The sequence below is a fragment of the Polyodon spathula genome, chromosome 39 (assembly GCF_017654505.1).
Source record: "Polyodon spathula isolate WHYD16114869_AA chromosome 39, ASM1765450v1, whole genome shotgun sequence".
NCBI lineage: Eukaryota > Metazoa > Chordata > Actinopteri > Acipenseriformes > Polyodontidae > Polyodon > Polyodon spathula.
The window spans coordinates 1,951,605-1,972,834 of NC_054572.1; the positions used below are offsets into that span (position 1 = coordinate 1,951,605).

Consider the following 21,230-nt stretch of genomic DNA (forward strand, 5'->3'; position numbering starts at 1 on the left):
AAGCACCCCTAAAACTGAGCCAACTTGCTCTCTAGCTGCTGTTCAAATTACAGTAAAACTCCTCTGAAAACGGTGCACTGCTTCATCTCAACAGGTGTTGATAAACTAGAGAGCCTTGCTGCAGCTCATTAAAAAACGGAACTGCTGTCCTCCTCCTCAAAGCTGTCCTATTAAAAGAAAGAAAGTGGTTGGCTAAAAGATTTGGTACAGGAGTAATTTCAGGAAGTTTTTTTTACCGCAGAAGCGTTTATGCTCATCTGTCTCACAAGTCTAATTAAAACGCACCTGTGCCCCACATTTATCAGCTGGGTGTGCAGGGTTAGAAGCAAGACTTTCTTTGCATAGAAATTTGAACCAAATTGCTGGTTTCATCAGGTATTGTTATTCGGTAAATCAGCTCATCCTATTTGAAGTGCTGGCTCAGTCCACCCTGCCCTTCTAAGTATATCCTTTCAGGAGTGGGTAACGATACAGAAAGAGAACCCCTTAACACATGCATTAGTACAATGTGAAGTGCAATGTAACAGTATTTAGATGCAAGTGCTATTTCTAAAGTACAGCTATGGCCAAAAGTTTTGCATCATCTAGAATTGTAGGATTGTGACATAATTAAACAAAAAAAAAAAAAAAAAAAAAGCCAACTATATGAACATAATTTATCTTTTATTTAACATCATGTAATCAAATAAACAACAAAAAGGATATCGGACAAGTCTACCAGAAGCCATAATAGCAGTACAGTATTTAATGTTTGATTTCACATTTTTTTGTCAGTTTGTGAAAACTACTGTGTAACATAACATTATTCAACAGGTTTCATTCGACTTTATGAAGCAAAATATCTTAATTCTATAGGAAAATGGAAAGCTTTTGGCCGTAGCTGTATAAACTGGACGATAAAGTAAAAACAGCCAGTGATGCGTACCCTTTCTAAATGCCGGGCAGCAGTGATGTAGCACACATTTTTAGGTGATCGTATTGCACCCTGCACAGCGTTTCACAGACCCCCTGTTCCTTTGTTTTATATTGCAGCCAGTGCCGATCGATGACAATTTCTGTGGCTTGGATATCAACCAGCCACTGGGGGGCTCCCAGCTGGTGGAAGGAATCCCCCTGCTCACGGAGTCCCGGGACCGCATGACCGCGGTGGCCACGTACGTGTACAGCGGATACTGTGTGGCCTTCGTGGGCACCAAGAGCGGCAAGCTCAAGAAGGTAAGGCTTTGAGGGCTTCCTGGGCGGAGCTGGGTTTGGTCTGCATGGTTCCTTAAAAGCAAAGTTTGTTTAAGAAAGCTGACTCACCTTACATCCTTAATATACCCGCCAAACAAACGTTCTCACAGATTTAGTTTTAGGATTAGTGGTCAGTGGTTAGGGTTGGGGAATCGGTTTGCTGAATGCAAACTAGGAACAGAAATGCAATCTAAAAAATGGGACCACCTTTCTCTGAGTTTTGGTTCCAAAGTGTGAACCCTAGTGTAGTGATCAGGTGTATCCCTCAGCCTGTCTACGTGGTGAACACATCTACTCCTAACCTCTTTTACTCCTTTTGGATGTTGGATGTGTTGATTTTTGTACTGCAATCTCAAAGAGAAGTCTTTTATTTTACTTTGAATTTGTACCGCAGTGCACAGTCGCGGACAGACTAAATCTCTGACCCATATACACTGCTGATGTTTTGCAAGCAGAGGATAAAATCTGATATTTCAATGCAGTCTCTCGGGGTAACACTGCTGAAGTGTGTGGGGTGCTGCCCCATCACTCGGAGAAGGTGGTGTTTGGTTTACAGGGCAGATCTTCAGGATCTATTGAGTCCACAGAACATGTTTAATTGTTGGGTTCAGAGTGGTGCGGGGTGTACAGCACAGGGTTGTTCAGAGATAACTACCTTCAAAGTGTAGTTCCGATCAAACCGGCTCCTCCCTGCTGAGCAAACCAGCCTCCCAGACAATACCTCTAATCCAAAGAAGGACCAGCTCTAGTAGAAGCAGATATTTGACGGACACACGTTCCTCCACTCTCCCACCCACCAGGTATTGATTTGATGAATTTCACGCAAAGGCGACAGGATGCATTTTGTCACGGAGACAAATTTTCTTTTGAAGTCACGGAACAAGAAGTTAAATTAGAAATGCCTCTGATTGATTCAATCTGAAAGTGGTCTCACTGTGTACACATGTGATTTTAACATTGGACACATTAACCCTGTATACACAGGGTCCACAGCCGGTAATGCGAGTTTGACTGGTTCAGCTGATACAGTGCCACATTTTGCATATTTTTCGAAAGATCGTTTTAAAAGACAGTGTTGCGTCATGAGCAGTAAGCAATTTAACCACGATTACTGATAATATAACAGTTAAGAACCTCTCAGTGTACATTGTTCGCCAGTGCAAATCTTGCACCTTTTTATTTTCTCCTCATGTGTTCAGTTTTCTTCTTTTTTATGCTCCAGAATGAAAGCTGAGTAACTCTGCACCTTTCCTGTCTCTGGGACACTCATGTCTTCTTGACTCACGATAATAAAACCAGACCCTTGTTCTACCAATGCGATTTCAAATGCAGTACAGTAAACCGTAAATCTCAGGAGTTGTCAGAGCGGTGTTTCGCACATGACGCGGGGGTGAGGAATGTGTCACACGCTGCCTGCCTCCCCACCTCCAGGGACTCCAGTCCTCCGGACTTCAATCGCTTCCTCTGACACGGAGAGAGAGATCCCACCAGAGGAAGCCCTGGAATGCGGAAGGGAAGTGCTTCTGTTAATTCAGCGCTTTGAAAAGTGACAAAAAACCCTGAAACGGCAGCTGCAGCCTGTGATTGCTAAAGCAGGGGACAGAAGGGGAAAAGCTGCTTAAAAGTGAGAAACAGAGGGAGAGAGAGAGGCGGGAGCAGAGCCAGAGAGAGCGAGAGACAGACAGATAGAGAAAGGGAGAGATGCAGCGTCAGAGGTTCTGGATGGGAGCCAATTTAAAAAACAAAAACCAATTTATTTGACCTGCTTGTGGTCAGCATCCAGAAGACTCTTTTTCTGTCCTGCTAATCACCTGCACAAATGTTTCACTGGTTCCATGTGCACTTATTTACATACCAACCTAATACCAAGCAGTGCACATGCTGTCCTTTTCCTAGTTGTTTACAGGTCCATACAGCAGCTATATAATAATAATAATAATAATAATAATAATAATAACAAGTCAAGAACGAGAGGGGGATGTATCTTTAATGGAATTTGTAAAGATGCATGATGCATGTGTTGTTCCTTGCAAGAGATCAGTTAAGCTTTCTGCAGCAATGACATTAGAAGCAACGTTTTGCATTCTTTGATCAGAGACAGCTGTGCTGTGTTGCTGTGTACACTGGATGCACTGCACACGTGTAAGGGTCTTAGATTGAAGTTTTAGCAATGGTTTATCCTGTGTTTTTTTTTTTTTTAATATTCTTTTATTTTTTTATTTCCAGTCACTTTCCCCATTTCCCCTCCCCCACCATGTGAATGGAAAGAGGGAGTCACTGTTGAAATGTGAATTTAGTGCATTGAGAACCAAGAGATGTGCTGTCTATAATTGGATTGGCTCAGCTCCCATTCGACCCCCCCCCCCCGCCTTGCCTTCCCAAACATGGAGAGAGGAGAGGAGAGGAAGAGAGGAGGGTAGATGGTGAGAGAGAAGGAGGATGTTAGGAGTAGGTGCTCCTGTTTTCTTTCTTTCTAACAGTGGTTTACTACAGGGTTTAACCTTGGGGTAATGATACAGTTACTAAGTCAGTTGTATCAGACTAGAATCCCACCCCGTAAAGGTCACAGATATATTAAAAGCATTTGAAAAAGATGGTGTCACAGGCTGCTTTGATTGATTTGAATACATGCGTCGTACAGTTCAATCTATGCAGTTCACTCAGCTGATCCACACCGTTGAATCTGGGTTATTGTCCGTTTAAAGGAGTTTCAATTTAGTTGCAAATTTAAAAAGAAAAAAGAAAAATCAATTTTAAAGTGTATGGTGTTTGTCTGGATGCCCAGAAACTCCTGCCGACAGGCAGTTCCTACTACAGGTCTGGTTTTTTATTGATTTTTGTTTGTATTAAAGAAAAATGCACAATCAAATGCAAAAGTGCTGTATGGCAAGCATCAATGCATACAGTAACAATTGGATTGCTTTACAAGATGGATATACAACACTAATGAAACACAGCAGCTGCAAATGACATGCAGTTCAACAACACTGCAACTTTGCAGCTGCAAAGCTGTTGGACTGCAGTGTATTAACTGACTGCCCTTTTACTGGCTGCTCCGTACATTGCATCCAAGTCCACAGCAGCACCACCGTTTGCTTTAGATGTTGCTTTGCTTTCAAATGGCTTTGGGTTCTCAAGGAAAGGGGATTACCAGAGCCAGTCTCGTATAGCCTGTGAGAGTGCTGCTGATTCCTCTCTCAGTGGGATCCTCGTGGGATCTGTGGAAACTCAGTGGAATGCGAGGGCTGGAGGTCTAGGGGTCCTGAGAGACCCTCTGGCACTGAGCTGCCAGGATTATTATGGCAAGCCATTCGTTTATCCTTCACGGCGTAAAGGTGCACTGCTCCCTATTGCAAGTGCTGTCCGAGCCTCCATTCAATCTGCTTTTCAGCCATAAATAATAATAATAATACTTGATAATCAGAAACCAGATGCACTAAAGAGAAGCGTATTATACCATTAGAGGATTGTATAATTGAAGTCTTTGTCTTTCATGTTGTAAGAAGCCTCTTAATGAAGCCATGTTCTTGCTAATGCTTACAGTCACTGACTCGCCCTTTGGGAGTTCACACTAGCCATTTTACTGCATAGAGGAGGTGGCAGTGTTTAGATCCACTGATCATTAAAGCAGACCCCATTAAGCTGTGTTGTAGCTCTTGAAGCACAGCACTTATTTTTGCCTGATACTGTTTTTATACTTACTGTGCAGAGTAATTACTGTCCTGTAATCTGGAGCTGCAGTTTCAGTTCACTTCCACATGGCTGCTCTGGTTATCAGTGTAGTGCACCATAGTACATTTTCCAGTTTTTCCTACACAGCTGGCCAGGATAAATACATTTATATATAAAACCAATTTGGGCTTGTTTTAAAAGGAGCATGCATGCATGTTTCCAGAGCAAACCTGTCTGAATTTCTTTAACTAAACGAATACTGCAGCACAATACACCTTTAATTTGAAGGAGCAGGTTCTCTGGTGAGGGGCATTCCAGCATTGTGTCTGCCTGGCCTCTTCACTAACCTTGAACACGCTCCGTTTCCAGCTCCCCAGTGCAGCACCCCTTCACCTTAACGAGCCCAAACACAAAGCAAAACATCAATTTATAATTTTCGGTTTTAACCAATAAGACACCTCCGATATAAAGAAAACGAAATTGGTCATATCCAGTAAACACCGGAAACACACTGGAAATGGTTACTCAATTCCTGTTGACTTGACACCTTTCCCTGTGAAAAGAAAATTTAAATAACCTCCAAAAAAACTTTGTGCAGTGCATTTGGGCAATGTCCCTCCTTCCTAACCTGTATCTTGCATTGATTCGTTCTGAATACTTAAACCCAACCCAACTACTGAGTGGCAGCAAATTCCTACATTTCTATTGGTGGATTGTAACATGCTTGCGAGATTGAAAATGAGATCACAAGAAACGGAGGGTTGTTCTTGATCGTGAGATTTAAAGATTTATTCCAGTCCGATGGGGAGTATTTTAAAACAAAATTGCAAATTGTGACAAAATGTGAAAACACGCAGAAACCGCAGAAGAATATGCCCGTGACCATAAAGATTGTGTTGTGGAAGACTGCAAAAGAAATAAGCTCCAATTGTAAAAGTGTGTTTTACGAGTTACTATATACATTGTGACAAAAAAAAAAAAAGAAAGTAAACGAAAACAATGTTTTCATACATTATGTAAAAAGCTAAAGCCCATCAAAAAAAATAAAATAAATTACGTATAACTCAAAATAGCTACAAATAAGCAGAGAAAATGAAATGAATAAAAACGGAAAAACAGAAGCCCTATTTGTAATGAAAGAAGCCTGGTTTCAGTTCCCTATCAGGCTTGCCAGGGGCTGGAGTCGAACCAGCTTCAAGGCTGGTGTCCTTAGCAACAGCTGATGCTCGTGGCAGGGGTTCAAAAGACTCTCCGCTGGGGCTGCTGGTAAAGAGAATACTCCTTTTCAAGGCAGGATCGTTGGCCAACCAAAACCTCAAACCCTGTACATGAATACATAATTACCTTCAGTGTTAATTACACACAATTAGTTTTTTTTTCTGTATCCCCAGTAATGTTTTACTGTGTAATGATCTGGGTGCTTGCATCTGCTCAGACTATCTCTGCAAGCAGGCAGTCTGACATCACTAATGCCTATGGCTGGGCCATTCGTATTCAGGCTTGTCTCAATATACAATGAAATGAAGGAAGCTTTTCTAAATGTTTTTTTTTATATTTCTCTCTGCCTCGTGGTCGTCTCCTTCATGCCTCTCTGCGTCTGTGTGTCAGTGCCCTCTCACAGGGCAGTGTCTTTCAAGCTCGCTGCCAAGTATCCTCTTGCAGGAGTCCTTTTGAGAAAGGTGGATCATTCTGATATAAAGTTTTATACCCCAGTGAGATTGTGAGTATATTCCCTTTATAAGCAGATGTAAAGTGGAAGCCACAGAAACACAGTTAAATTCAGTGTGGGGACCAAAGCCGGATCACAAGCACAGGGAAGACTGAAGCCCACTCCTCTCTCTCTCTCTCTCTCGCTCTCTCGCTCTCAATTCAATTCAATACAATTCAAATCAAATGTGCTTTTATTGGCATGACTATATAAATACAAGTATTGCCAAAACAATTTATAACAATACAACAGTTAACTGGAATATATATGAACTAAACATTACTAAAACATTCCCTTCTCACCTCTTTCACACTCTGTTTCTCCCTTACTCTCCTTCTGTCCTTCTCCCCCCCTCCCCCCCCCCCCCTCTCTCTCTCCCTCTCTCTCTCGCTTTTCAGGATTAGGGGAAAAGTTACTTTATCAATCTAGTGTCTATTTTATTTATTTATTTAAAATGTCATTAAAATTGCATTCGCTGGAAAAGCCATATGAGCTACAATCAGCTCGTTTACAAGGGAGTCCCAGGAGGAAGGCAGGAGCGAGTTACAGTTCCATACCAGCGTACAGTCCGCACACAGTTTCACAATCCATGTGTCGTTGTACATCATATACAATCACAGGGCTGGTTCAGATGTTTTGGACATGGTAAGACATGTTTTATTGTGTGGTCTGATGAGCTTGCGGTGAGATGTACAGTAACGTTCCACTTATGACAGATTTAGATTAGCTCTCCACCCTCTGCAGAAAGCAAAGGGTGTGTCTTGTGAGAGAAATCCATACCTTGTCTGAACACATTTTTTGCAATAAAATAAAACCATCTGTAAGGAATGACTGCTGTCAGAAACGGCTTCTCTATAATGCTGTCAGTCCTGTAAATGACAGCAAGCACTACTGATCCGATTGGCCTTCTGTTGACCTGGAGGGCTCGCCGTTTAACCCTCCCAGATTGCAAAACGAACCCAGGCTTTAAACCGTGGTTGGGGGGGTGTTTTTTAGGAGAGTCCACTAATCACAGTTGCAGTTTGCTAATAAGATTATGTGTGTGCTAATCCCCCCCCTCCCCCTTTTCTTCCTGATTTCCCTTTCTCTTCCTCCCCGGCGCTGTCTCAGTTCCAGGCTGTCTGTCAGGGAGTGAAGCCGGTCAGGGCTTCTCCAACCAGCTGTCTGCTTTCTGCGATTTCCAAACAGGCGCTCTGCACTCATCACTCGTCCAGTGCTTCAGGGAGGGGGAGCTTTGTTCAGAAGCGCTCATTAAATTCCCATCTGATCTGGACTACTCTGAGCAATAATACAACCTTTTTTTTTTTTTTTTTTTTTAAACCGACAGGGACTGGCATTCACTTTTCTAAATCTTTTTTTGAATGCTCTAACCTTTATCAGTGTAAGCAAAGCAGATTGCAGGAGATAATGAACCGTTTCTATTTCATTTCCTTCACACTGATGTGATTGATTTCAAGGGGCAGGGTCTCCAGGGGTACTGAAAACAGATAAACAGAAATATCTGCACTGTCTGTTTGATGCTCTGAATCGTGGCGCGTCTTGAATCTGGGATTCGTCTCATTAAGTGTAGAGGTGCAGTGCGCAACGTGTGGATCAGGTGACATTTTGCAAAGTGGGCAAGACCCTTCAAATTGATGTTTCAGTGAACTAATCCGTGTTGCAGCATAGTCGGTTTATCAGATCTGGCATAACCTCATGCTGCTTGGTGCTGAAAGAGTTAACCTGTTTGGAGTGGTCCATTCAGAACTGTTCTCCTGCTTTCACTGGAAGAGCTTTTAAAACAAGTAACAAAAACTATGCTAAATGTGAACAATTATTTAATTCTAACATCTGCATATATATCCTTTTTTTAAAAAAGCTGCTATAAGGATATCGGCAGCATCATTCTATCCCAGGGTGTAACGCATGCTGTAATACATGATAGAGGTGGGGGCCAGCGCTCTCACCCAGGTAACTTGCTATGAACCCTTCCAAAGAGACATGGAGACCAATCAGTTTTGTAATCCTCCCCTTGAAGCAGGCTTGAGTCACAAAGCTCAGACACAGCAGTAAGGTATCTTGAGCAGGCTAGATGTTGCATAGTTCTGTGTTGTTGTGAAGCTGCTAAAATATGTATTGTATGTAGTTCCCTAATCCCTTAAGCCTGCCTTCAGGGGTTTCTTTTCAAGGCAAGGAGAGAATTACTGCTGCTTCTTTGCACGACGAAGGCAAGGGTTGTTCGTTTCAGCCAGGTCTTTTGTGATCAGATTCTGAGATTGTGTATTGTGAATCAGCCCTTTTGAAGTATAATCAATTAGTCTGTCATGTACAGCCTATTATTGTTGTTGTTGTTGTTGTTATTGATAACAATTATAATAATAATGATTATGATGATTAGAAGGATTAGAGTATTCAGGAGTTAATATGATTGCATTTTTGTTTCTCCACTTAATGTTAGTGTACTCCTCGATGGAATGTCAGTTTCTCTCTTCTAGTGTAGATACAAAGGGAGTGCACCTCAAATCGTCCCACACCAGAGAGTAAGTTGCTTTACAATTATTATTTAAGGGGCTCCTGAGTATGCACCCTATAGCCTGGAGGTCACCGGCCTGCAGAGTGAAAAGAAGCGGTCAGCTGACGGCACACGCTTCGGAGGACAGCGTGTGTTCGTCTTCGCCGCTCCCGAGTCAGCGCCGCGGTGGTAGCGGTGAGCTGAGCCAAAAATACAACTGGACATTTCAAATTGTTCGAACACACACAGAGTCAAAAGGCAAAACCTCGCAAGATGTGCTTCGTCCTCTTTCTGTTTTTAATATTCTTGCTTTTGTTGTCGTTTCTTTCCTTCAGGCTGTGTAACCTCTGAGATTAAAAAGCAGAGGCTGGTTTGTATTTCTGTAATCAATATTCCTAGCGATTCATACAGAAACTAGCTGTGGAATGTGATGAAGGAGCTCTGGAACTGTATACAAACTCTCATCGTCTCTGTAGTTGTTTTTATTGGTTTTGATCCCTGGCTGTATTTTTTTTGGCAGAGCCCACAGGCATGTTCACTGCGTACAAGACTTTCCACACACCCCTTTTTGTGATTCTATAATTCTGATTTGCAATGGAATCTATCTTTTAAGAACTAAAATGACAATGATGAAGCTTGACTCTTTCAGAGCAGTGCAGAGTAGAGGAAAGATCACGCAGATTAAATCAGCACACCACTGGCTAACTATGAACAGCATAACCAGTCTTGGGTTTAGCCAGCAACAGCATTCGCATCACTGCAGGATAAAGCACTGACACTATTTTAATTTATCTTTCTGTGTATTTCCTTAGGGCCCAGTGTAGCGGACAGTGTTGAGAGATTCTGTTCTGTCCCCAGCTCTTTTAAATTGTGGTTCAGACGCTCGCTTATGGTGTGCAATATATATATTGCTCCCCATTCACTCTGTTATAATGTACTGTAAAAGTGGAATAGTAACACACTAGGCAAGGCAAGTACATTTTCCATATATAGATCGCTAGCTGCACAGAAATTGGATTACTGCAGCAAAGCCAAACACAATAGCTGCAGTTATTCACTTTAGTGCTTGTGTTTTAAAGGGAGGAGGTAGGGGGGAGAGAAGAACAAGCTGCACTGACAAACCCTGCACTTTGTATCCCAGACCCAGTTTTCACCGTGCCCTTTGTATCTGTGCGGCAGCAAGGGATTAGCAGGGGGAGGGGGCAGAGGAGGGGAGAGTTAACCAGCGAACAGTCAGGAGTTTGCCTGGAACATGCTGAAATAGCGTGATCATGGATGAGACCAAAGAGTGTTTTGTGCGATCCGGGGAGAACAAAATCCTGGAATAAAGAGGTGGGTTCAATCAGGAATGAAGACGCGAGTCAAGAGAGTCAACGTTGTGATGTTGGCTTTGAGTCTGTAAACATGCAGGCTGGAGAGGCTGGCAAGGGACTACATAAACCTCTTCACATCGAGAAACAGGGAAAGACACTGAAATTGCTGTTGAGTACAGTGTTCACCTCAGGTACTCGCTGTCCTTTAGTGCCCTGGGATGCTTGGTTGACAGGCCATATTCTTTATAGTTTATCTGAACCAATGAAACCTCCCTCCAGGTCCTAAGGCAGTTAGTTACGTCAAACCTGTTGACCCGGTGTGGTAATTGCCCTCCAGGACTGTTAGCCATGCCTGTGTCAGAGAGAGAAGTATATCATTGGCCTGTTGGCCTATCAGAGCTCGGCACATTGAGCACAGTGGAGCAGTATTTCTAGTGCAGAGAGCTGTTGTTCTTGGGGGCCCGGCGAGTTTGATTTTCCTCTGTGAATCACGGGGTGCCGACAGGTTTCAATGCTTCCTGCGCTACCTTCTTCACCGCTCCCCATGGCAACAAAAAAAAAAAAAAGTATAGTCTTTTTTCTTTTTGAGAGCACGACGCAGATTCAAATGCAGAAGCTTCCTGTCCAGATGGTCCCTTTCCTTCTTTGTTTTGGATGTGTTTTATTTTTTTTTCCTTGAAACAGGAGTGCATCCAAAACAAATTGACATGTTTTTCTTCTGTGTGGGATAACGAAAGCGAAACGGTGAATAACAATTTGTCTTTTCATGAACTGTGAACAGTTGTAGTTTTGGGGTTAAATTGATACCCTAAGATTATGCAACATGCTGCCTTATTATATGTATTTGAACCAAGCATTATTGTCTGCGTCAATGGAGACCAACACACACACATACACATAAACAAGATCATTCAGTTCTTTGCAACTGATGTAGACTTCAAGCTCGACAATAAAGTGTCTCGGCTCCATCTCATTTAGACACGGTCACTCTGCTCGCCCTGAGAAGTGATTTGGCAAGGTACGAATGCCCTTTTATTCTGCAAAGTCACATGATTCCTGTTAGTATCAATAGAACTCTGGCCAAACAGAAACCCTGCCTGCAGGGGAACTTAGATCAAAGACATCGATATTGTAATTACTGACACGTCTCGTGTTAGGATGTGGACGCACTGCAATCAGATCACCACTAATGAGAGTCTGTGGCTTTTTATAGAGCTCGCTAACCAACACGGTGGAGCTGACTGAGAGCAAATCAGACACATTTGTTCCTGCACTTTCCCCATCTTGTCTCAAATCCTGTACACCATAAGGAAAAGAAAAACAATCAGTTTGATTTTACTCAAAATAATCTGTGCCCATTGGACAAATGTTGTTGTGTGGTTTTTTTTTTTAAGTTAGACAATATATTGCTGACTCTGCTGCTGTACATGTCAGTATTTGTTTTGCTTATACATCCCAACAATATCCAGTTTTCTGCAGATTAATTAGGCACACTTGGGCTTAATTAGAAAGCCTGCCCAGGTCAGAAGCTTGCGTTTTAATTAAGCTCAGGTGCAATAGTTATGTAAATCCTGGAACGACTAACATGTCTTTGTGGAAGTGGCCCATTTCCATACGGGTATGAAGGATTAAGCAGGATAATGTGGTTTTCTGGAATCATGGAAATCTATCCATGTTGGGGAGAGTTCTTTACCCTGACACTGTGCGAGAGGAGCAGCGAGAGGTTCGGAGCTGCAGTGTGCACAGCTGTGTTGGAGAAGTGAGTGGGGAGAGGCTGGTAAAAAGACGCTGTCTCCTGAGACACCTCTCTAATGAACTCTGATGCTTTCTAATAGTTTATGATAATATTTCAAACTCCTGGTAATAATAGCTCCCTCAGAAAGTCATTACGCACTTTTCAGTTTCAATTTCTTCTTCTCTCCTGAGCTCCCTCGTTGCTTACCTTCACGCTGCGAGATCGCAAGCTGACGTAACGCAAATCCTTAGAACAAAGAAATTGGACGTGTTGTTAATCGTATAGTATTGCGTCCCCCCAAGCAAAATCCAAATCCAACATATGACCCCGGCAGCATTAACAAGAGCAGGTAAGTAACCGAATGAATTCTATTTTACTTCTCTCTCGGCTCGTTTCCAAGCTGGCTATAAAACATAAAAGGCTGTATTTTACTCCAGTGTTTACTCCAGTCTTTCAAAAACTCCTATTTTTAATTTTCAGTGATAAAACGCCAGATAATTTTACAAATCTAGAACCAAACAGTGAAGTTATATATTTCAAGTCCTCTTATGCACTCTCAGTGACAAGCAAGGTATTTAACAGTCCGTTATATATTTGTATATATTTACTTGCATGTCACAGAAGCCTGAATATCTGCACTTAATGGTTTTTTCCTGGCATCTAAGAGGTAGTTAAGACATTGTCCCAGGAGACCATGCAGTAAACAGCAGCAGCTCACATTAAGCTAAAGGAAAGGTCGGGTTTGTATTATTCAGATTAGAGGTCTGGCTGCTTTTTTTTTGCTGTTTAGTATGTGGGTCTAATTGTCAATTTGGAGCCTTTTAGGGCGAATGTCAGCCTTTGCAGTAGACAGTGTAATTGCGATGCAGATTTAAATGCTATGTGCTTGTACTGTAGTGCACACTGTACAATAGACTCACCTGGATCCACAAAAAAGGTGTGCATTTTGTTTGTAGGAAGCGTTTTCCAGATTACAGTTAACACACGCAGCCTCATTTTTTTTCGGAGGGAGGGAAGAAGGGTTTATGGATTTGTTAGAGAGGCACGTGCTCCCTCCCTTATGCACCCCCCCCGAGCCAATGCTTTAGGCACTTCGTATTGTGTTCCCCGCCTTCATTGCACAGGGGCTTGCGAATTTGCAAGAATGTTGTCAAGTCAGCATGGACTGTTTTAACTACCACTACACCACTGGGAAATCACCCAGCCCCATTTAATTACATGTAATGCGCCACTAAATTAGACTGGGGAGCAAATTGCTATTGTATTAACCCAGGTAGTTTTTTCTCCTCACAAAGGTAGATTTATAAGGATTGGTGACACACGCCAGGCTGCTATAGTGCGGCTCTGCGGCCTTAGAAAGCACTGGCCTGGATTTCTGTGTGCAGGGGTTGTTCATTTGTAGGCTTATGGGTTTGCTAGAGCAAGGCAATACTGCTAAACGTCAGTTGGGGAATTATATAAAAAAAAAACGTTTGTTTAGTTTGTGGTTTAGAAATAGAATTGGATAAGTCTCTATAATAAACTGTTTGCATCGTTAAGTTTTTTATTTTTAGTTCTGTATGTTGGCAGGAGTGCTGAGCAGATGGGGTTCAGTGGTGCGTGCCGAAGGTCTAAAGGAAACAATACCTGTTCCTTGGTTCATTATTGGTGTTGGAGCTCCGTGGCACTGCCTGCTAAGACATTATAGGCTGCCACAGCCAGGGGCTTCTGTTTATCACTCCAGCTGCAGGACCTCTGAGCTTCAGCCACGGCTTTGTGATTGTCGTGTGATTGTGGCACGGGGACAGAAATCAACAAAGCCTTTATTTGAAATTTGATTTTATCTTCAATTTGATCATGGTCCCCCTGTAAAAAAAAAAGGACAGTTGTTTTTTTCTTCCAGTTTTTTTTTTTTTATTATTCTTTTTGTTTGGGATAAATGAAAGGAAACTGTATGAGAGAGTGACTAACCCCTGGCCTCAGCGGGGGCCAGGTCTTTCTGTAAATATTGAGTTTACCTGCTCTGCCCTCTCCCCAGTTCCAGTCACATTAACGTCAAGGCTGAGTCGGACCCCATGACCTTTAGATATACCAAAGAGGCTTCCCCTGCTCCTATGGAAGAGTGCTGGTAGCTCAGCACAGGTGGTTAAAAGAACAAGGGATAATCTAGCTGCCATTCACCTGTATCCAATTATTAGAAAAATGCCCAATACAGAAGCACTGACAGTCTTACACAGCACAAAGTCAATGTGAATCTTCTAAGATACAGTCCTCTCTATGGAAACAAGCATTCTTGTGTTCAAGGGAATTCTACATCACATAACTTGTACATTTGTTGGAAAAAATGAATATTATATATATATATATATATATATATATATATATATATATATAAAAACATATAAAGTATCAAGGTTACTTTTCGAAGCACCCGGCCTTTTGCTAATGAGCAGCTGAAAATGCTTTTCTTGGCTTTTCATGGTGTTTTGATGTGCCCTTTTGCTTAAAAAAAATGTTAATTTTGAACCAAGAATGAGGGGACTAGTTAATAGGGATCATCTGGTCTTGTTATCCTTCCGGAGGTTCTGGATGGGGGGGTGGGGGGTGGCAATCTTTCCCATCTTGACAGAGTTGAGCCAGGAGATGATTGGCTAATTGGCTAATCTATAATGTGCTGCATCAGGATGACAGCAGAGACGGTGCATCTAAGCAAACACACATGTTAAAAGCCTCGCACACCTCCATTTACAGTATGTGCGGTTTACAGTATGTGTTATAATAAGTGAAGCCCTAACGGCTTGCTCATCAACAGCCCCTGAAAGCTTTTCCCCAGAGGTGTATGTTTCTCATACTCACCGTTGCATGTGTTCTTGTGTTGTGTGTACCAGTGGCCCCCTGCTGACCTGGGCCTAAGCAGATATGCAGATATACAGTGCTGTGCTGTACTGGGAGGGTGGATTCATTAACAGCCCTGGAGCTCGTCTGCTCTGGGACTCCCTCTGAAACCAGATAGCGCCTGTGTTTGAACTACACTTGTCCTGAAGTACTGTCCTCTTTAAACAGATACAGGACTACAAAGCACCGCTGATAAGAGGAACAGAGAAGAGCGGCTCTGGTTTCACAGCTCGCATGCCGGTGTCGCCGTGCCAGTTTATTAACATCTTCGTTGCTCCCAACCTTTCTCCCATTTCAGGGTTGCGTGGTTTACTGGGTTGCCTCATTTCTGTTTGTTACGTAACTGTTTGTTTAATTTTTGTGATTGCTGCTAAAGCCGTGGGAGCAAACCCAGTGAGAGACACCTTTGGAAATTAATGCAGTGATTTAAGTGGGAATTAATAGTCTTGGTAAAGAGTGAAAAACTTTGTTTTGAATGTGTTTCCCAGCCTTCCCAGCTCGGGTGACGACTATGCATAGAAATTTGGGCAGGGTATAACATGTGGTTAACTAGCCACACCCGAGGTTACTTAGTCAAGCAATAGAGCCTCATGTACATCTATTGAAGCTCCTGTCAATACCTGGAATGGATCATGGCGCTATGCAATGGGAGTCCCATTGGCCAGTTTAATTGACAGCTGTGTAGTTGAATGCTGTCGGCAGAAACAGACCTTTCTGTCTGATTGCAAGTACAACATCCCCTTCATTTCTTGATTCATTTAAAAATGATTTCTGAACATTGGCAGCCTTTGGTAAGAAGGAAGAGGGTGCATTGCCTTCCCTCGCTGATCTAGCCGCAGTTGTGTTCTGCTTGGTGCAGAACCCTTGGCTGTTCCTGTGCCAGGGCAGAGTTCTATCTAATCTATGACAGATTGGAGCTGAATTAAACATGTGTATCTGGCTCAGAATTTGTACTTAGCAGCCTTTTGTGAAAACCCCAGGACGCTGTCTGCAGCACAGGCTTAGGAAATCTTCTCTGGCAGAAGGCTGTCGCAAATGCAGTCCTTTGTTTAGCCGGGGTGTGCGTTTTGAATTGGATGGAAACAATTAAAATACACTTACAACTCTATCCAGATACCACCGACCTAGGAGTAACCAACAAACAAAGGACCAGACTGTTTCCGGGCTTAAAAGCGAGTGGCACGGAATAAAAGGGAAACTGTTGGTTTGAGTTCTCGGTCCATTAACTGTGTTGAGTGTAGTCATGTTTGCCGTTGTGTATGAGGTCTGACAGACCTGCACTGTAATTGACATTTCTCTGTGCTCTTCAGCACAACGTTTTATCCTTTTTTTTGTGCAGTTTTATTTGCTTTTCAGTCTGTTTCAGATTATGGGTATATTACTGCTTTCTGTTACTGTGACATTCCTGAAACCATACCCTCTGTCTCCAGAAATACAAGACTATCTTAATTGTTTCAAGACATTCGCTTTCCTGTTTAGAATTCGACCTCCCAGGCTTTGAAATTTTGTTTTAAAGTAGCGCGAGCGAACCTATTTACCTGTCAGATTTCATATCTGTGAAAGGCAAGCTGTCACCTTGGGAAAACTTTAAAGGAGCTATTATTGTATCTTATATATCTGGATGTATTTTTGCAAAATGGCAAGAGCAGTCATTCTATTATCCGGTTGACTTTTGTAACGCTGTATTTCCCTTGGTATATGCGCTGTATCATTCTTTCATGCAGCTTATTGCTGTCATTATTTGTCATGTTTTATAAGCAAGTTCTATACTGGGAAACACCAGTACTGGTGTCTGCTAAACAGCATATAGGATTTAGAGACCCAGTGATTGTTGGACATTGCTATGTGAGATTTATTTTAGAAAAATTCCTGTTTATTCGTTCAGATTTCCGCTCTAAATCTATCAAGTATGGCATATTATGCTTTTTAAATCGGTTTACTTTTTAAATCATGTTATATCCGTTCACTTCACAGTAAGGAAAGTAATCATTTACTGTTAGTCATCTGTCTGCCTGCCAGTCAGAGTGCCCTTTTCACTGTCTGACACTGTAATGTGTAGAGAAAAAAAACACTTGGAGCGGATTTCTGGTTGGAGCCTTGCGTGTGTGGCGCAAAGAGGAAGGAATAGCATACATGGCCTTTGTGATTCAGTTGAAGTCAGACAGTAAAAAACGTTGTAACGCATGACTATGATTTGAGACACGATGTTTAACAGAACACTGTTCCTTTTGTTTTTTGTTGCCCGGGGCTTTTTGTAAGTAGAGATCTGTCGGTGAGAGAGGGGACGTGAAATCGGCGAGCCCCAGCACTGTTTCATACAAGAAAGCCCTTACGCAGCACTCCTCTCCTCTCTTCAATGCAATACAATTCAAATCAAATGTGCTTTTATTGGCATGACTATATAAATACAAGTATTTCCAAAACAATTTATAACAATACAACAGTTAACTGGTATATATATGAACTAAACATTACTAAAACATTTCCTTCTCACCTCTTTCACACTCCGTTTCTCCCTTACTCTCTTTCTGTCCTTCTCCCACCCTCTCCCCCCCCCCCCTCTCTCTCTCTCTCTCTCTCTCTCTCTCTCTCTCTCTCTCTCTCTCTCTCTCTCTCCACACCCACTGTAAGGGATTACACATGGCACTGTCGTAAAACACTAACTGCAGAATTAATTGATAGAATTAATTGATAATTTTAATAGCCCTCGCTTTAACCCTTCAGTGGCTTCATGTGTCAGTTAAGCATTAAAGTGTACTGTGCTGTTTCTGCGAGTAGTATCGTTATGCTTATTTACAACCATTTAAAAAAAAATAAGGACAGTGTCATTTTCAAGCTGTTATGGGAAACCCTAAGCTCCACTGGTTCTTAAAATAATGCTTTAATGGTCAAGTCTCTAGCAGTGTGGTGAAATTCAGTTGCGTATTTTATCCACATGATATCGATGCAGTACTTGCATTGGTGTGCTCTTTGCAGTAGAAGATCGACAAATCGACCCTGCAGATCCTCTAGTTTAGCATAACATAGCCTAAAGTTCGGTGACTTCAGCAGGTGACCTAACGCTTATAGGAGAATCTCTGAATTGAAATGCGGCACCTGGGTGATTTCGTATCGCCTTCTGTCATCCGAATGAGCGCCTTGGGCCAAAGTGTTTTAAACCTTGACGTTTGCATCCTGAACGGTTAATTTAGAAGCTGCTGATTCAGGCAGATGATGAATGCTGATTAGTAGGTGTCCCGCCTGGAGGGGTTTCAGGATGAGAACCAAGAGTTTCACTCACTGTGTGCGAGGGCTGCATTCATTGTTCCTCTTAAACTCTTAAAAAAAAAAAGTAAAATGGAATGCAACCCTTGTGAAGTTCTGTTCCATTACATGTTGCATAGCCCGAAGCATAAGCCATAGTGTTTGTCTAGTACCTCTGTGTTTATGGGTCAGTCTGTTGAAGCTATGGATGAAGTTCCAGTCCTACTTTTCTGGTGTCGACACTTGGGAACCCAAAGCATCCGTCCTTTTTTTTTCTTGACTAAGATGGTGGGATTGAGTAACACAGTGGTAAGTGCTGGGCTGCAGTGTGGAAGGTATTGAGTTTTTGAGCAGCTCAGTGGTTAGAGTGCTGGACTGCAGTGTGGAAGGTAGTTGTTTTTAGGAGATCTTAACTGGAAGTCTTATCTTGAGAATGTTGTTCTTCCAGTCCTTTTAATAAGCCAGCTCTTATCTTTAATTCCAGCTGTGTTTTCCCTATTCAGAGACTACCCCACAGCTGAACATACAGGACAGACATCTCTTTACCTTCAAGCCGATTGTAAAGGTGCATTTTTAGTCTTAAAAGTTTAAGTTCCCTGTCATACAAGCCAGGACTAGTACCTCTGTGTTATAAGATCTAATTATGCTCTTAAGATGGATATCTCTGCATCCGGAGGGTCACAGGGTCACTTCTTTCCAGTTAAACTGTTTCAGTCGTTGAGAAAAGCAGTTACTTCAGTGAAGCTCCAGTCATTCTTCTGGGGCTCGAGTTAGCTGCGCACCGACTCATGTCGCCTCCTGGTTTTGTGCGGTTTGACCCCGGGGTCGCCAGCACATCATGTTCATATCGCTGATGCACTCGCAAAGTCAGCGTCTGAGTCCCTGAAGTTGGTGTGCTCGTGTACCATGACTACAGCCGCATCGTTGTGGAATGATTTCTTTTTTTTGCGGTTTCAGTCAGCCAGGGATTTAACCCTTTTAAAGCCCCTCGCTGCTGACTTTCCACAGGTAAAACCCATTAAGGGAGGGTCAAGCAAAAAAATAAAGTGCTGCTTTATTTCCCTGTGGCATTCTTCAATCATACTTTATACAATGCACACCCCCTCCTCTGTGTAAACCACACTGTCAAGCAAAGGTCAACAAAAAGCTTGGTATTTTGTTAAAAAAAATAAAAATAAATTCTGTTAATTCACAAATGTGGTTATTCACAGTTAGTCCATGTTGATGGTACTATCTACTATATTTTACTGAATCAGGACTCTTCACCAATTCTGTGTTTTCAGTATTTGATGATAGTGGCAAGTCCACAGTAAAAATGACCTGAGAACTTCAGAATTGTGAAGGAATCCAGCTCCTGGGGGGGAAATGCTTCTCAGTGACTTCTAGGACCACAGGGTGCTGCCTGGTACACAAAACCAACGACCCAATCACGTAGAGATGCTGGAGCTTTGCCTCCTTAGTCTTGGATGTTTTAAAAGTATTATTATTAAAAAAGAGGGACAAGACCCCTTTGGAACTGCAGCCCAGAGATTGGCAGTATTGCGATGATAACCAGCTCTGAGCTGCCATGTCTCATGATTATCTGCTTCCCATTCATTCATTCTTACCAGGGAGGAAACAGGGTCATCTTAAAAACATGGAGGTTTTGGCTGATGCAGTAATCTTTTTTTAGATTAAAAGAAACCCTTGATTTGATTTGAAAATCAGTGTCTGCAGCCTGACACATATCCTTTTTGTCCTTTTTGTTCTTTTCTTAAATCCCCATCTTTGTATTCTGATTTTCCTCTCCTTTTTTTTAGAGCCAACATCCTTTGTTTTGCTGTCCAGTAACAGGGGCAGGGAAACTTCAATCTTCAGCTATTCCACTTCAGCGCAGTCTGTTTTCCTAATACAATTAGCATCTTCTTGCTTTTTAAAGCGGTCGGCATACAGGGTCACAGATACTTCACACGCAATGTACAGAGTGCTGTGTGGCATTTAAAAAAAAAAAAGGGCTCTGGCTTTTCTGTTCCATACCACATCATGGATCGTTATCGCTGTGTTACCTGTTTGACAACGTGGGCAATAATCCTGACACTGTCAGTGCACTAGAGCGGACATTGTGAAAAGAGCTTTGAAACAGACTTTAAAGTTTTTTAAATGTAAAAAGTTATCAGGATGTTAACAATGAAAAGAAAAATGACAGGTGCTTTATTTAAACAGCTGTAGCAGCACATGGGGGTGTGTAATTCTATATTTTTCCGAACACTGCTACTTACTCTTTAAGTCTCCTGTCTATGTATCTATTTTATAATGCATAACGTTTTTTTTTTGTTTTTTTCAGGACAACTTCTCAAACTCCTTAGAGTTCACACAAACTGTTTAAAATGCATTGGGTTTGAGATGATGCATCTCAATGAAATGTTTGCCTCTTCATTCACATTCACATGTGGCATTGGAGCCCGCAGCTGGCTGACGTGTTCCAGAACACGGTGTGTTCCAATTCCAGCGCCAGCTCAACACCCACGTGCACTGTACAGCAAGAGCGGAAATTTAAAGAAAAGAATCAGGATGCATGCCTCTGAAAAGCACGACACAGTGGTGCCACACTGCCATTTACAACAGGGCGTTTTAATCAGCGGTTTGATCAAACAGAAATGAGTTTTAAAACAGGAATTTATATAAAAACAAGCAAATAAATTGAAGGTTTCCTTGCCTCTGGCTTTAGAGTATCATCTACAGCAGTTTGATTTGATGTTCTGTACAACATGCATTATATCACAGATGATAAAATGAAGGCGCCATCAATTTTGTAAAAATAGCACCACTGGTATGATTTTGCACTATTTAGTAAACTGCTGTATTTCTTCTTGTGAATAAAATGTATACATCTGTCCCGTACAGTAGATTGTTACCATATGAGCAGAAGAGCAGGGTGCTGGAAAGCAGGTTCAGCTGTGGACTGTTGCAAAGTGCTTGTTA

General features: G+C 42.1%; 1 protein-coding gene across 1 annotated transcript in view; it reads left to right on the forward strand.

Annotated features, from left to right (window-relative positions):
• Positions 1-21,230, forward strand: part of LOC121304735 (plexin-A2-like) — a 146,854-nt gene that overhangs the window by 24,046 nt on the left and 101,578 nt on the right. The window contains exon 3 of the mRNA XM_041236103.1: positions 1,033-1,215. Coding sequence (XP_041092037.1) covers positions 1,033-1,215 — 183 coding nt within the window. The remainder of the gene's footprint in view (positions 1-1,032; positions 1,216-21,230) is intronic.